At 42.0% G+C, this 15,236-nt stretch overlaps 1 protein-coding gene across 1 annotated transcript in view; it reads right to left on the bottom strand.

Moving 5' to 3' along the window:
* FGFR2 (fibroblast growth factor receptor 2) overlaps window positions 1-15,236 on the bottom strand; it is a 139,211-nt gene that overhangs the window by 88,170 nt on the left and 35,805 nt on the right. The window contains exons 4-5 of the mRNA XM_066621940.1: window positions 14,384-14,458; window positions 6,445-6,614 (exon numbers count right to left, since the gene is read on the bottom strand). Of these exons, the coding sequence (XP_066478037.1) occupies window positions 6,445-6,614; window positions 14,384-14,458 (245 nt within the window). The remainder of the gene's footprint in view (window positions 1-6,444; window positions 6,615-14,383; window positions 14,459-15,236) is intronic.

Below are 15,236 nucleotides of genomic sequence, written 5' to 3'. Positions count from 1 at the left end.
TGGATAAGCAAGGAAAGCATTAATATTTGTTCTGCTGAGCACTCTATAGCATCGGTCTACATAGGCAGACCAGTTCATTTAACACAGAGGATGAACAGTCACAACTCTAAGATAAAGAGCAGAAATATTACAAAACCCATAAATCATGTCTGATTTACAGATTATAACAGATAAGATCGCAGAAAAGTTTAATACAGATATTTGGGGTCTTTATAGCTGCTCAGGAAAAAATACTTTTTCTATGAACAACTCAGGTGCATCTATAGAAGATCATCTTTAGATCATAAAGGACCACAATACAACTGGTCAGATGTGTGAGTTACTTCTTTCAGAATGATGCATATCCTGCATGGTACAGGGTCAAAGCAGGTGGCTTAAAAAGTGGTTTGAGATGTGCAAGATAGAGACAGATCTTTAAAATAAACTTTAAAGTAAGAAGTAGGCCTTTAAAGCCCTGTTCAAGGTGCTGATTGCTACTTTTAAAAGGACCTACGTGGTCTGAAGCCAAGCCACCTGAAGGCTCACATTTACCCATAGGAACCCACCTAGGCACTTAGATTATCTGGCCTACCCTGATGAAGATTCAGTTGGCAGTGACCAGAGAAGGATCTTTTCAGCGGTGGTGCCTTGCTTTTGGAATGCTTTGCCTAAGGACGTTAAACACACATCTGGTTCCACTTGGCTTTTAAGTGATTTTTGCCTAACATTCTATCACTGACATGATTTTAGTCTGACATGGCGGCTTTATTTATTGGTTAAGTCTATTTTTAATTTTTATGTTTTTTTTACTGTGAACAACTTTGTGAAGATTAGAAAAGTTGCATGCATGCATGCATGCATACATACATACAAAAGACCTCTGAGAACCACAGAAATCTTTGGGAGATGCCTAAAGTAAATCTCAGGACAGTACACCCAGAACTTTGGCTAAAGCTTTGGTCAAAAAACTGCACCTGTTTCTCATTTGTTGCAGTCCATTCACACATTGCCCCTCAAGGGTATGCTTATGTTAAGGGGATATTAAATGATCGCAGTGCACAAAACCACAATATTTTGCTGCTGGAAAATGTGATCTTTCCCCTGGGGAAGATATTCAGTTCCCTTGTGACTGCCACATGGAATGTGGTTGTGTAAAACCCTACTGGTTACTGTGTGTGTGAGTGCGTAATTTTGAAGTTACAAAACGCTCTCATTCTCCCACGTCCTTGTATGTCATCATCTTTATTTTATTTAACTTTTTGTTCTAGCGATTTGGAAGGTGTGCTTTCTTGATAAAAGCTGAAACATTCTCAAAGCAAAGTCTGGAGGAGCTTCCACCTTGGCAGCAAGTCCAGCTCAGGGCCTTCTCCAAAATTGTTGACCAGACTTTAGTTGGATCAGCTGCCAAAGTGGAGCTGGCAGAGTCTGAAGAAGCCTCTTGTCACTTTCACACCCACAGCTAATCCAGTCAAAGGCTCCATGTTCAAGCTGAAGGTTTATTTTATTATTTCAGCTTTTTAGTGGCTGAGTGTTCCCCCATGGCACTGCAACATCATAGGACAGCTCTTATGAGAACATTTTCAAGTGCCAAACAACAGTAACTTTATGTGCTCTCCTCTCACCTGCAGCACCCCGATATAGTTGGGACCATTTTGAAAATTACGTTCTATTTTGAAAAGGGGCTACAGGCTGTGCCACCACTCTACAGCCAGCTGGATGGGAGACATGGATGGAAAACAAGCCTGAGTGCTGAACAGTGTGAAACTATTATCTTAGGCTCCTTTTTCTGAAAGATAAGCTAATATTTCCTCCCCAAGCAAAATGGAATGACAGCCATTATTTTATTAAACCAATTCATTTGGATGTAGAAGGACTGGAGACACTGAGACTATGTGGAATTAATCATGTGATTCTTTGGGTCCCAGCCCCTGCGTTTCAAGTGCAAGCGGTCCATGATCAATCTGATGAAAGCAGGGAAGAACAATCTGAAACACCCCTCACTGTAAGTTGACTTTTCATTATGTCTGATAAAGAATTCTGCAGGAATTTGCAAGTCAAGACAAGACCAACTTACTTAATTGGTTTCGCTTGACTCTATCCCCCCCAAGGCTATCACGTAACACTGAATAGTAGCCAATTCATTTATGCATTTTGATATTATGAAAGGCAAGAGGTGTTCCCAGGTGCACCTTTGTATTTTATGAGGTAAGCAAATATAGTTAGAAATGTCTACTTCGTTAATTAACCTTCACCTAGAACATTCAGGCGCCCTTTTTTTTCCTCTGGAAAAACACATTTCCTCTAGAAAATCTGGCTAGAGAGGAAGAAATAAAATATTTTAAAGCCTGTCTTCCTCTGCATTTGCAGCAGGCATATTTTGATGGTGTATTCACTCACACGTTGTGGTGAGATATGTAACATACCCTCATAAGAAAACCATGGAGGGCAGTAAACTGCTGCAACAAATTGGTCATTGTAGATTTACAAACTCAACTTAGGTAGTTGTACACTTGAACAAATAGATGAATTCATATTTTCAGAAATTCTATAATAAGAAACAACTTCACTGAAAGCTATAGAAAGTCCATACAGGCAGTTCAGGGGTGTTACTGCTATAGCCTTCATCAATAATCGTTTAAGAGCAGCTGGCTTCCCTGAGGATTTATCTAGCTGCAATGGTTAAGTCCTGGTCTATGCTGGATACTTTTGACTAGGCTGGGATGACCTCATTGGTCATCTGATTTATTTTCCAAACAATGCTCCACTTTACAAACTACATCCATGTTTATTAGGACTTGAGCATCATGGTTTGCTTGGAAACTACTCCTTCTCTCTGGTTATGGGGCATCTCTACGTGTGGTATCACAAATGCCCCTTGCAGGTATATCAAGGGTGGCACTGGCTAATACATATTAGAAAGCCTGGACTTTGATGAGAGTGCAGGTACAAAAATAAGAATTCAAGATTTTTGAATATGCAAACCCTTGTTTGCATGTATTATCTTGAGGTAGTCCATAAAATAACCCTTAACCACTATGCTACGCTAGCTTTCAAAATATCAACCAGATCTGTGCACACCAGATCTTCAGAAACGTAGTACAGATTTTCTTTGTATATGTGCTGTCCGCACAGAACTGTGACATGGATTATCATAACACAAGTACACCTGGCAAAAAGCGTAGACTGGAGCAGTTCCCATACAAGGTCACACAGAGCATAGCTAAGAAAAGAACAACGGTCCATCAAATACAGAAAACTGACAAGCAAAATACCAGAGCGGTAAGCATGGTCTAGACTCGAGAGCAAACGGGAAGAAATAAAGAACCAACAGCCTGATCCCAACTAAATCCCTGTACAGCAATGCCATTGCACCAAAGGAGTACATGCTGAACCCTGCAGGAGGGCAGTCTGGAGGCCTCCTTGAGAAAAGGAACTTTCATTCCCTTACTGCAAGGCAAGTCTCTGCTGGCCCAACAGGTTTCATTGAATCTATGCCAGCTATTTTGCTGGTGCAAGTCCAATAAGAGTAAGGGAGAGGAGAGAAGGAAGGAGATTAGAACCTGGCACACACCAGTGCCTCCAGGATTCATCCCCATTCTACCTTCTGCCTATCCATCTCCCCAACGAGAAACTCCCCTGTTGCTTTCCCTTCCCGTCCCATCTACTCACCCAGTAGTGGGCTGTCAGCCTAATCCTTAGCTGCCCAGAGCGCCGATACTGTCGTCGTGACAAAATGGCTACTGCGGTAACCTAAGTGCACTGGGCCGCCGCCGGCAGCTCCTTGGGAGAAGGGGACATTCGTTCCCTTCCCCTGGGTAAGGAAAATAGCCCTGCAATGGGACTACTTGATTTTGCGGCAGCCCTTGGGCGGGCCACGATGCCCAACACAGGGCTCTGGATCCTGTAGAGATCCTGTAGAGATCCCAAACGGTCCCATTACCTCCTGCCTGGTTCCCTTCCCCCATGCCTCCTCCCCACCCTCCCCCCACCTCCCCCTGCCCCAGAACACCTCCTCCCTGCCTCCCCCCCACATCCCCACTCACGTCTCCGCCACCTGACAGTCTGGAGAACTGCTGAGCGGCAGAGCACTGGCTTGCAACTAGCAGTAGCCCAGCACCAGCTGGTGCCGGGCTAGCTCCGGTGCTGGGTAGGCACTAAGGGCTCGCAAACGTGCTTCACACCATGTTAGTGACAGTGTGTGCTGGCCATGAGCCTGCGCGTACTGCATAGGATTGGGCCCTGTCTCTCCAAAGAAAAGAACCTGCATTAAAGGGAGTCCTTGTTTATGCTGCAAGGACTGCTGCAAGTCTTTGTATTTGATTGATAAATAATGATCCATTTCAATCCAAGTGTGTTTTGCTTGGGCTGTGGAGGCAAATAAAGGGTATGAACCATGAACCACTTCCACATCAACTGTTTAGCATGTGGGCATTTCTTAGCGCTGACCTTTTCCCTGTTGGTCACCTTCCGGAGATCTTAAAGCTGTCCTCTCTGGACAACTCCACATACCTAACTCTGTACTTGAAGATCTGACAGGATGTCCATAACTTTGCGTATATTTTATAGTGTGAAATATTTTATGTGTATACCAGTTATTTTCATGTGGAGATTTTTCTTGCTAAAAAATATGTTGGTGGGAGATGTTTTATTTTATTTTTGCTAGTTTTGTTTATGCAGAAAACACTCAGATCTTAGCTTGAATATCTGAACAATAGCAAAATGATTACATTCAGGATTCCTCTACTGACCCTGGTAGGTATCTAAAAGTTTTTAGCCTTAATTCAATCTTGGCACACTAGCTAACCTCTTCAGATGACCCTTCTAATCAGTAACTCGCAGTTCAAACAGAAACCACTAATCTGATGCTACCTGGAATCCAAGCATGCAATTTTAAGTAACTGCAATCACTTTTTCTCCAACTTTGCTTTCCGTGTCTATTTCACAGACCATAAAATTCATAAAATAGTCTTCCTGATCCTTTTTCAAGTGTGCTACTGTAATTGCCCAACCATCAGATTTCTCTTTTGCTTTGTTCTATTGTGCCTCTGTAAATTGAAATATTCCAGCCCATCAGAGCTCAAAAGCACAGACTGTTAAGAACACATCAATAAAGATTGTTTTTGTAAAGTGATGGGGGTTGTTTTTGCTCCTAGCCCCTTAAACTCAGCAAGAGCTCTGTTCACTGAGCCTGACCTTTTGATTAAACTCACCTTACACACTCAATAACAGAAAACAGCAAAAAGGTAAGAAGCTCCAATGAGAATGAAGAGGAACTAAAATCTGCTTATATGCTTACTCCAATCTACTCCAAACTACAAGATATTAAGTCTAGTTCACAGAGTTTTTACAGCTGAGCAGAGAAAGGACACCTGGAAACAGGTTTGAACCCAGTGAATAACTGGGGATATGCCACTGTCTTTCATTCTTTTTCCCTTGGGTTAACAAATGACTTCTCTTGCTGGTAGCTTGAAAAAAAAAGTCAAATGGGGTGGCGGGAGAGAACAGGTCCTTCTAACCAGGCTCATAAGATGATAAACAGGACCAAAGACATTTTGCTAGCTCATGTGGCCTGAAAGAATGGTTTCCCTATTGAACAACAGCACTGCACAGTATTCCTGCAATCTATTTTACCGTAATGAGAATGAATGGAGGGAGGAGGTTGGTAAAGCATTCTGCATGCTTTACATATATAGAAACCAATATCTATATATACAGCAGCCACTTTATGGGGAGCCATTAAGCACAGTGGAGTGTATCTTAAATTGTGTTACGGTCCAATCCTATCCCCCACGATATTGTAGTACGCAGAGCAGTCGCTGCATGCTATGCAGGGGGCATGACCAGATGGCCAAGGAGAGGTAAGTAAAAATAATTTTTACTTCCCTTAGGCTGCATGGCTTCCATTGGGACTTCTTGGTCTATTTAGCTGGCGTTTGTTCAAGGAGAGTCAGGGGGGCATATCAGGGCAGGAAAAGGGGGGTTGGATCTTGGCATGCACCACTGCCATGAAGATCCTCCCCCTCCCTCCCATGGCTCAGCCCACTCCTCACACCAAACTGTGCTCAATGCTTGCCCATTCTACCTCCCCACTGACTTATCGGTGGCAGCTCCGGATGAAGGCCACTGTTGCCCATGCACAACCTCTGGCCATTTGCCCTGTTATCCACAGCCTGCAGCACAACAGAGCAACTTTTGCATCATTGTTCTGGGATTTACGCCGAGTAACTTCCTTAGAGTCCAATCCTATCCAATTTTCCACTGCCAGTGCAGCTGTGCCAATGGGGTGTGCACTGCTTCCTGTGGAGAGGCAGTCACAGAGGCCTCCTCAAGGTAACGGAATGTTTATTCCATTATCTCAGGCCTGTATTGTTGTTGCACCGGTGCTAGAAAGTTGGATAGGATTGGGCTGTTAGTCACAACAAACTAAACTTAAGATATCGCCATTATCAAGAAGAGGCCTCTTACCTTGTATCCACCAATGCGGTGCTCCTGTTTAAATTCTTTCCCATTTTTTAACCACCTCATGGTTGGTGGCGGGTTGCCTGTTGCAGGACAACGGAATTTTACAGTGTTTGCTGCTGGAACTGCATGTAACCTCTTCTCCATTTTTTCAGTTTGCGTCCATTTAGGTCCTTCTGTTTTCAAAAATACACAAGAGCAAAAAAAAAATCTATAAATGGTAACGAAACACAGATTCCAACCCCACCTCTTGTCATTTCCATGAATTTCCTATGAGACAACATATTTAGAGGAAGTGTTACTAAACTGTTGATTTATATTGCCTTTGGCAACACATACAAGACACACAGAGGGACCTCAGAAATGACAGAGTGTACCTTGACTCAAAATTTCAGCCTGCTTCAACTGGAATTATGGCTTACGAATCATGCCCTAAGGCAGTTAAGGAAAAGGTGATTCAAGCAAAAAGTAATGTTTTATTTTTAAGAGATAAATTATCTTGCCTTAACCTGTAGGCTTGGGGTGAACAACAATTGCTTCAAAACACTTTTCACTAAATGAGATCAAATGCGGCTGAAACAAAAAGACAAATTCAGACATCATGGAAACCATGGTGTCCCACAAAGCAAACTAGCCCCAAGACCCACAGATTTGCATGCTCTCACCTTTTCTTCCCCCTCCTCCTTTTATGCTCACAAGAGGAAGAGTTTTAAAACATCCCCTTTCAGTTTGAACTAAACCACAGTTTCTTGTTACATATAAAGCCAAGGATCTGTGGTCTATTCACACCACAGTAAGTAACAAATCAAGTTCTGAAATTATGGTTGAATTCTAGCTTCTTTTACTTAACTAGTTTGAATAAATCATAGTTCTCTGAATTTATATGTAACAAAAAACTATAGTTTATTATAAATGAAAAGCGGAAGTTTTAAACTCTTTTCCTTTTGCATGCAAATGAGGAGAAGAAGAGGAAAGCAATTGCACACAAGCGTCCCAGGCATTTTCCCAAAAGGGGAAACTACAGTTATTAGGTACACCTGAAATGAACCAAAGAGATGCTTGGCATTGGACACTGCAAGTGATTGGTATTTTCAAAAATTAGTAAACTTTGGTTTTGTGTGAACAATGAGAATTAGGGGTTTCGTTTGAAATGTTAGACAGACTCCCTTTGTTCAGTTAGTCACAAAAAATAATTGCCTTCCAAATAATGAAGGATTGCTTTCAGTACTGCCACAAATTAAAACAGGGGAAAATATGTTCAACTTTAGATTTTGGCTCTCTATTATGGGAAGACAATGCTGAACAAATAATTACAATTCTTTCATACAGATACCTGTAACTATTCCAGTCCAACTCAACACTTAAGCTAGCACCACATTCTCTTTAGTACTAATCTCTCCTACTGCTGGACAACATGCCCCAGTTGAAAGAGAAAGGTGAGCCAGAACAAATTCTGTGTCAAATTCTGCAGTTTGGAACATAGCAAAGTAATCTTTCATCATAACTCTTCTTAACTCAATCCTAGGATTAAAAAAGGCGGTTAGCCAAAGAAGCTACTCAGAGGCTATCCAAGTGAGTTTTCCCTCCAAATTCCTCCATCAACATAACACCATGATACAAGATACAGTAGAAAAGTGACACAATTTTTCTCTTATTAGTTATTAATTATATTATTAGTCTATAGATAAAATACAGGAGTTGTTAGTCTATAGATAAAATTAAGTGCGACAGAAGAAAAGGAAAGAGTCAATGATTAATCACCGAACAGGAGGATGAGGAAGAGAAGGAATTCAGTGGATAAGTTAAAGGCTGGGCTGATTTAGGAACTTTTTGGTCAATTAACATATAGGAGTTCGTCCAGCAGAATCATAGCAATGACATCCTTAAATACAAATGTGTGTACATTAATTGAAGCACCCTGTACGTGTGTGTGTGTGTGTGTGTGTGTGTGTGTGTGCGTGTGTGTGCGTGTGTGTGTGAGCGCGCGCGCGCGTGCCAACTTTCTGCTTCAGGAAAAACAAACCATGCTGGTCAACACTGCCTATAAGACACCACAGCACCCAGAATAATGTCACTGTATGTCAAGATTACCACAAACAAGCTGCAAAGATTCACAGCTGCAGAAATACATTGAAATTTCAAAGGTGGGTGGGGTATCATACACAAGCTCCCAAAACCAAGACTTCTACAGAAAAAAATGAAAATAAATAGAACCAACAAGAGCTGTTTTGTCTCAATTGTAACTACTAATAGCTGGCTTGGTAGATATTTCACTGTCTACCCAATATTAGTGCTACTATAATCAGAACTGAGTCCTTTCCTGGAGATAATTGAAATGTGATTAACTGCATAGTACTCTCATGGCCATGTTTTAACTTAATTCGCTCATTTATCTGCTTAAAAATTAAGGACTGAAATCTGTTTAACAGCGGGGACATTTAATTATTTTACAATAGATCCTTCCTGAATAAATCAATTTACTATGGAAATTTTTAGGACCAGAGGGGTTCAGAAACATAACTGTTCTCTCTAGTCTGGCTTCATTTCCTTTATTAGCAGCCTACCGATCCATAACAAATAAAGCTTTCCGTTTGTCAAACATTTATGGCAGTTCTTGAAATCAGAGAGCACACAGAATTCCTTTCTTCCCGTGCCCCGCCCCCACAAATCAAAATATGGCTGAAGATCAGCACAGCAACAGACTCCTGAAGAAATCTCCCCACCCAAAAAAAAAATAAAATCCAAATCTAAGCATTAAAATTATGCTAAAAATGGGTACGTGCCTATTTTTATTTCAGCCCAAAGCCGTTAAAACTAATTAACTGGAAAATCACTGGATCATGAACATGCAGTTGCAAGCATAAAGCCAGGCGAGTTATAAATATTTAAAATTACATTCTCAAACCAAGAAATTGGTAATTATCCCCAAAGGTATATAGGAAAAAAAATACAATTAAAATGATTTGCTAGGAACAGAATTACAGCCACGTTGCAAAGGGATCTAGGGTTATGTCAACAACAAAGAGTTAAACAAAAATTAAGTACCAATGCAAAAGGAATACATTTTTCACTTTAGTATTAAACATGCTGCACAAAACAGTATTTTACTCAAACAAATAACCCTACTGGAACAAGGATAGCATGGACTTCACAGACAGCTATCTATAATCACAAGATCTCACTAACAAGGTTGTGATTTCTAATATTTAACAGGCGAACTATACTGGGCCTGTCCAACATTGTGAACCTGTGCAGATATACAGTTTCAGATAAGAGAGCAAGCCCCGGCAAATAACAGTGTGCACCTCCTCCAATCTTTACCACTTCTCCCTGGACAGCCTAGGGCTGGGGTCAGCAACCTGTGTTTTCAGAGCCACATGCGGCTCTTTCAGTCCTCTGATGCGGCTCCCCAGTGGGGGCTGGAAGCGGGGCGCCTTCCCCTTGTCCTCCGCCCAGCCAGCCCAGCCCCGAGGGTGCCTCACTCTGGCGCGATGTGCTGCGGGTGCTGGCTGCTGGCGAGTGCAGGGCGCTGCTCCTCCCTGCAAAGCTGCAGCTCCTTCCCTGCAGCTCCTTCCCTGCAAAGCGCCCCCCACCCCACGCGCACAGCAGCTCCTTCCTCGGCAGGCAGGCAGGGGCAGTGGCGCTCTCCTGGACCTGCTTTCCACGCACAGGCGCCCACAGGCACCCCATTGCAAGCAGGTGCGGGGGGGGGCAACCAGGCACCTCTTCCCTGCGCTCTTCCTTCCTTCGCCCTGCAGCGGGGAGGGGGCTGAACAGGCTGGTCGGAGAAGCGCGGGAGACGCAGTGCTGCTGAGGCAATGGGCAGGAAGGAGCAAGGTGAGCTGCATTCCTGTCCACACTTCCCTGGGAGGAAGCCCCCTTCACTCTACTGAGGCTGACTTCTGAGGAGACAAGGAGAGGAGCCTGGCCACACTTCCCTGGGAGGAAGCCCCCTTCACTCTACTGGGACTGACTTCTGAGGAGACAGGCAGAGGAGCCTGTCCACACTTCCCTGGGAGGAAGCCCCCTTCACTCTACTGGGACTGACTTCTGAGGAGACAGGCAGAGGAGCCTGTCCACACTTCCCTGGGAGGAAGCCCCCTTCACTCTACTGGGGCTGACTTCTGAGGAGACAGGCAGAGGAGCCTGTCCACACTTCCCTGGGAGGAAGCCCCCTTCACTCTACTGGGACTGACTTCTGAGGAGACAGGCAGAGGATGTCCCCTGGTTCTGGTGTTATGTGAGAGTGTAAAGAGCATCTCTCTATTCACTGTGTCCATCCCCTGCATAATTTTGTATGTCTCAGTCATATCCCCCCTCAGGCGCCTCTTTTCTAGGCTGAAGAGGCCCAAACGCCGTAGCCTTTCCTCATAAGGAAGGTGCCCCAGCACCTACAAAGGAGCTACAAGAAGGGGCTACATTAAAAAAATGGGACCTATAAGAGGGGAGCGCATTATAAAAGTTGCATATACAAGAGGGGAGTGCATTATAAATTGGGACATACAAGGGGGAGTAATAACTATAAATCTCTGTATTTATATTATTTGTATTATTTGTATTATTTGTATTTTCTATTGTATTGAAAAATACTAGTCATTAGATTTTGTATTTCATTGTACCTCTTTTACATTACTGTGGAAAAGACACAAAGATGACTATTTACTGTTGGTCAGGATTTTCTGCTAGGGAGGGCACCAGCCCAAGACTTGCCTATAGCACCAAATTGGCTAGGGCAGGCCCTGGGAAAATAAATTACTATTTAATTTAAATGTATTTTATTTTAGCTCTTTCGTTTTTTATATCTAATTCTAAATTTAAGATTATGGTGATCTTGTAACATTAAAATATGTTACATATTGTTTTCTCTGTAACAGTTCATTCATTTCAAAAATACAACACACTATAGTTTTTTTATACATAGCATAAAGGTTAAAAAAAACTATATATGCAGTGTTATCTTCATTTTAGATGTCAAAAGGGTTTTGTGGCTCCCAAGGTTTTCTTTTCTCCAGAAAACGGGTCCAAATGGCTCTTTGAATGTTTAAGGTTGCCAACCCCTGGCCTAGGACAGGGGTGCTCAATAGGTGGATCACGATCTACCAGTAGATCGTGAGGCAAAATGAGTAGATCGCAGAGTGCCGACCCCCCCCTTCAGGTGCCTCTGGGAGGAAACGCCGGGAGTAAGGCCCATTGTACTCAATGGGGCTTACTCCCAGGTAAGTGTGGCTAGGATTGCAGCCTCACAGCCTAATCCTAGGCATGTCTACTCAGGAGTAAGTCCTGTTACACTCAGTGGGGCTCAAGGTACACCAACATACATAGTACACATAAATGTTATATGTTATGATGGCGCGAACATTGTAAAAAAAAACTCTGGTAGATCTCCGGGCCTTGCTGGGTTTCAAAGTAGCTCTCGAGCCAAAAAAAGTGTGAGCACCCCTGGCCTACGATGTTTAGACCTTGGCTTGAAGTCAGTTTCATCTCTTTAACCAAAGATGAACATAGTTCCTGGCTTCAGAGATGTCACTGTGGTTAAACAAGCCAGGATGCTGACATCATGGCTCCCTGAATGAGTCAAGGTCAGAGGGCAAGTTTTGCAAGGAATGCTCACAAAGGCCCTTGCTCCACTGTCTTCATAGGTTCTACTATTTTCTCACAATAATAAGGGCTGTAAATATGAAAGCTGATGCAGTTTAACATGCACCACATAAAGAAAAGTTGTTTATAGCTATTATTGCCAATGGAGTTTACATCATTTGCACCGAAAATAGGGTGAGAGATCTGTGTATAGGGCAGTGTGATAAGCTTTTCCATGTCCAGCTTTGTGACTGGTGTTGTGATCAAACATGAAGAATCTGTGATAAATTCTCCAGCTGAGAGATTGAGAGTGGCCAAGTCTTGGCTTCTGGCAGTAGGCACACAGCCAAAGCACTAAACATATGGATGTTGGCATTCAAAATCAAACTTGACGGAGATGCAAAGCACAATGAGGTGTTCATGAGGTGTTCCCATTGAATAACTTTCATGGCCAGGGATCTTTATTTTCTGCTGTTGTCACCTTTGCTTTTCTTAGTAAAAATAAGCACTCTAACAATAGGTGGAAGTAATAAAAAGCTCATTCAGGATACTGCCTAAATTAATCGAACCTATTGTTTTCTCCCAGTTGAAAAATCCACTCAGACATAAGGGCCTTTGGGAATCAAGTTATACATGCAATGTATATTGAGATTTGATGGTGTTTGTTTTGTCATAATATTGCAATAAAAACAAACATTTGGCAAAATGTTGGAATGATCCACACACATTATATAAAATACAAGCATATGTATGCATACGTACATGTCCTGCCAAGCCCTCTCAACTTTTCACATTATAATTTTAACACTTTCCTCGTGCTGGACATTATAAAAACTGTCATCGTTGGGCGAATAATGCAAGTAGCTGAACTTCTTCTTAAAGTCTATGTTGCCCATTAAGAACAATTTGTTATTTTTTTTTTAAAGTCAATCCACAAGATAAGGAACACAAAAATACGGGCCTTGTATTGTACAAGAGAAAATGAAAGAACTGTCACAAGATCACACTTCTGACAACCATATTTATGAATTGTCAATTATCAGAAAACATCCTTATCCCTTGCATGAACATAACGGAATATTATTCCGTGTACCAACAAACAACAGTAAGCGCTCAAGCAGAAGTTACATTGTATAATTGAACTCCATGGCTTACTAGAAATCAACTGTCTCCAATTTAAGGGTTCTCTGGATTCTCCTGATAAACTAAGCTTTCTTTATACATGTGGTCTTTTCTTTGCACACTATCGTCTCAACTCTCTCTGACTTTGGCAAGACTGTCTAGAGGAGGGCTTTGATAGAACCCACAGAGGCAATAATCTAGCAACCTCCCATGTCTACCACAATACTCACGCCATCATACTTCCCTGGTCTTTCTTCAGCACGGCCCAGATACTCTGTTCTCCCTGAGCAATCCCATGGGGACAACCAAGCATCTGAAGCAGGCCTCTATCTCTTGAGTTTGGAACTAAAGAATTCACATTATAGTGAAAGAATGAACATTGAGGAGAAACATACTGCAAAGAATGAGGGGGAAATGACTCAAATTATTTCTCTCAAATGTCAATATACAGAACTCTATCACCACATTCTGCTGCAGGGGTGCAGACTTGGATTCCCAGGACTGTTATGAGATATTTGGTAGCACTTGTGTGCCCCCACAAGCTACTTAATAAACAGATTGTATGTGCTAACGAATTCTTTTGATCCACTTTTGCATTGTTACAGTTTCATAGGAGGACGCTGTAGCAATCGCCTGCACTGAGCAGGGCTTGGATTAGATGAGCCGCATCATCCCTTCCAATTCTAACATGTTACGATTCTATGAGTGTTAACCACACTGTTAATCACTGCTGACCAGGCAGAGCGCAGTCATCTACATTACATAGACAATACAATCATTAGGAAAGACTGGCCTTCTATCAAATCAGCAATTTATTGCTCCTATATGATTTTGGTGTTACTATGAAAACTGTTCAAATTGAACTCTGTTTCATAATTCCCACTTGCATTTCATCTTTATAGGAGATGGTAAATCAGGACCAGAAATGAAAGCACAGAAGATGTCAGTACTTAGTTTAGCTTAGCTTTTAATTTAAAAAGGTGAACTACTAAAAAGTTAATAGAAAATAAAACAGAAAGAATAAACAAGCAGGCAAGAATATAATAGTAGTTTATTTTCATGTTTCAAAAGCATGAAATACACAAAAACGGAAGAGGAAAAAGCCCACGGAAGACTGCTACTAACAGATAGCTCATGCATTTAACAGCGAAGAAATAAAGTACTTGAAGAGTGCCAAAGGTTGGGGAAGAGAAAAATCTTTCCATATGGATCCTGCCAGATACTTTCAGCAGTTGAAGTTACTTACTGATTTGGTTGTTGTCATTCACAAAATCCTCTGAGCCGTCGTTGTCGTCTTCATCATCTCCAGATGAAAGAACATCTGAAGTTCAAAAATGTAAAATTGTTCACCTGCTAGACATTGTAAAACACACACACCTATTTTCTGTGTTCTGGGTTTTGAAAAAGGTACATCTGGAAGAGATTTTCTTTAAGAGTACCAGTATCACACACTTTACGACTGAGTGTTCTCCTAGTATGCCTTATAAAATATACAGACCGTGATCCAATGAAACTATATGTTTGTATAGAGAAGAACTCCATGCACAGCCAGAGGCTTCTTTGATGTTTCTGCTGCTAAGGAACCTCCAGCTGTGTGCACTGTTCAGTGCGCTGCACGCACATATTGCCTGGTTGGATTGTGGCCACAGAAGGTTCAGAACAAAGTTTGTGATTGGAAGAAAAAATAAGTGTGCGCGCGCACAGGCGTGCACACACACAAAACCATTCTTTTCACTTTCTCAGAACAAAACCAAAAGATGGATTACCGTACCTATTTGCTGAAAAAGCACACATGGTTCAGAGGGTACAGATGTGGATCTAGGGAACTGGATGCATATGTTAGAAAACGGAGCTTTCAAATGCAAAGCTGTGTACTTGAATCAATCAAAAGACTTGGATAACTGAAGTTCAAATGATGGGTGTTCCATTATTACATACATATGTGAACCCAACGTTATTTAAACATCATTTATCTAACGTTCCTCCTTATCTGTATTCACTCTGCCCAGTTCCCAGATATGCATCAATACACGCCCACAGATATTTCTGTTGATTTGAACTTCAGATTATTGAAAAATTCAGGATGTTCTTCACTCTGT

This window comes from Tiliqua scincoides, chromosome 3 (genome assembly GCF_035046505.1).
Source record: "Tiliqua scincoides isolate rTilSci1 chromosome 3, rTilSci1.hap2, whole genome shotgun sequence".
In the NCBI taxonomy this organism is placed as follows: domain Eukaryota; kingdom Metazoa; phylum Chordata; class Lepidosauria; order Squamata; family Scincidae; genus Tiliqua; species Tiliqua scincoides.
This window is presented reverse-complemented; position numbering and strand designations above follow the sequence as displayed.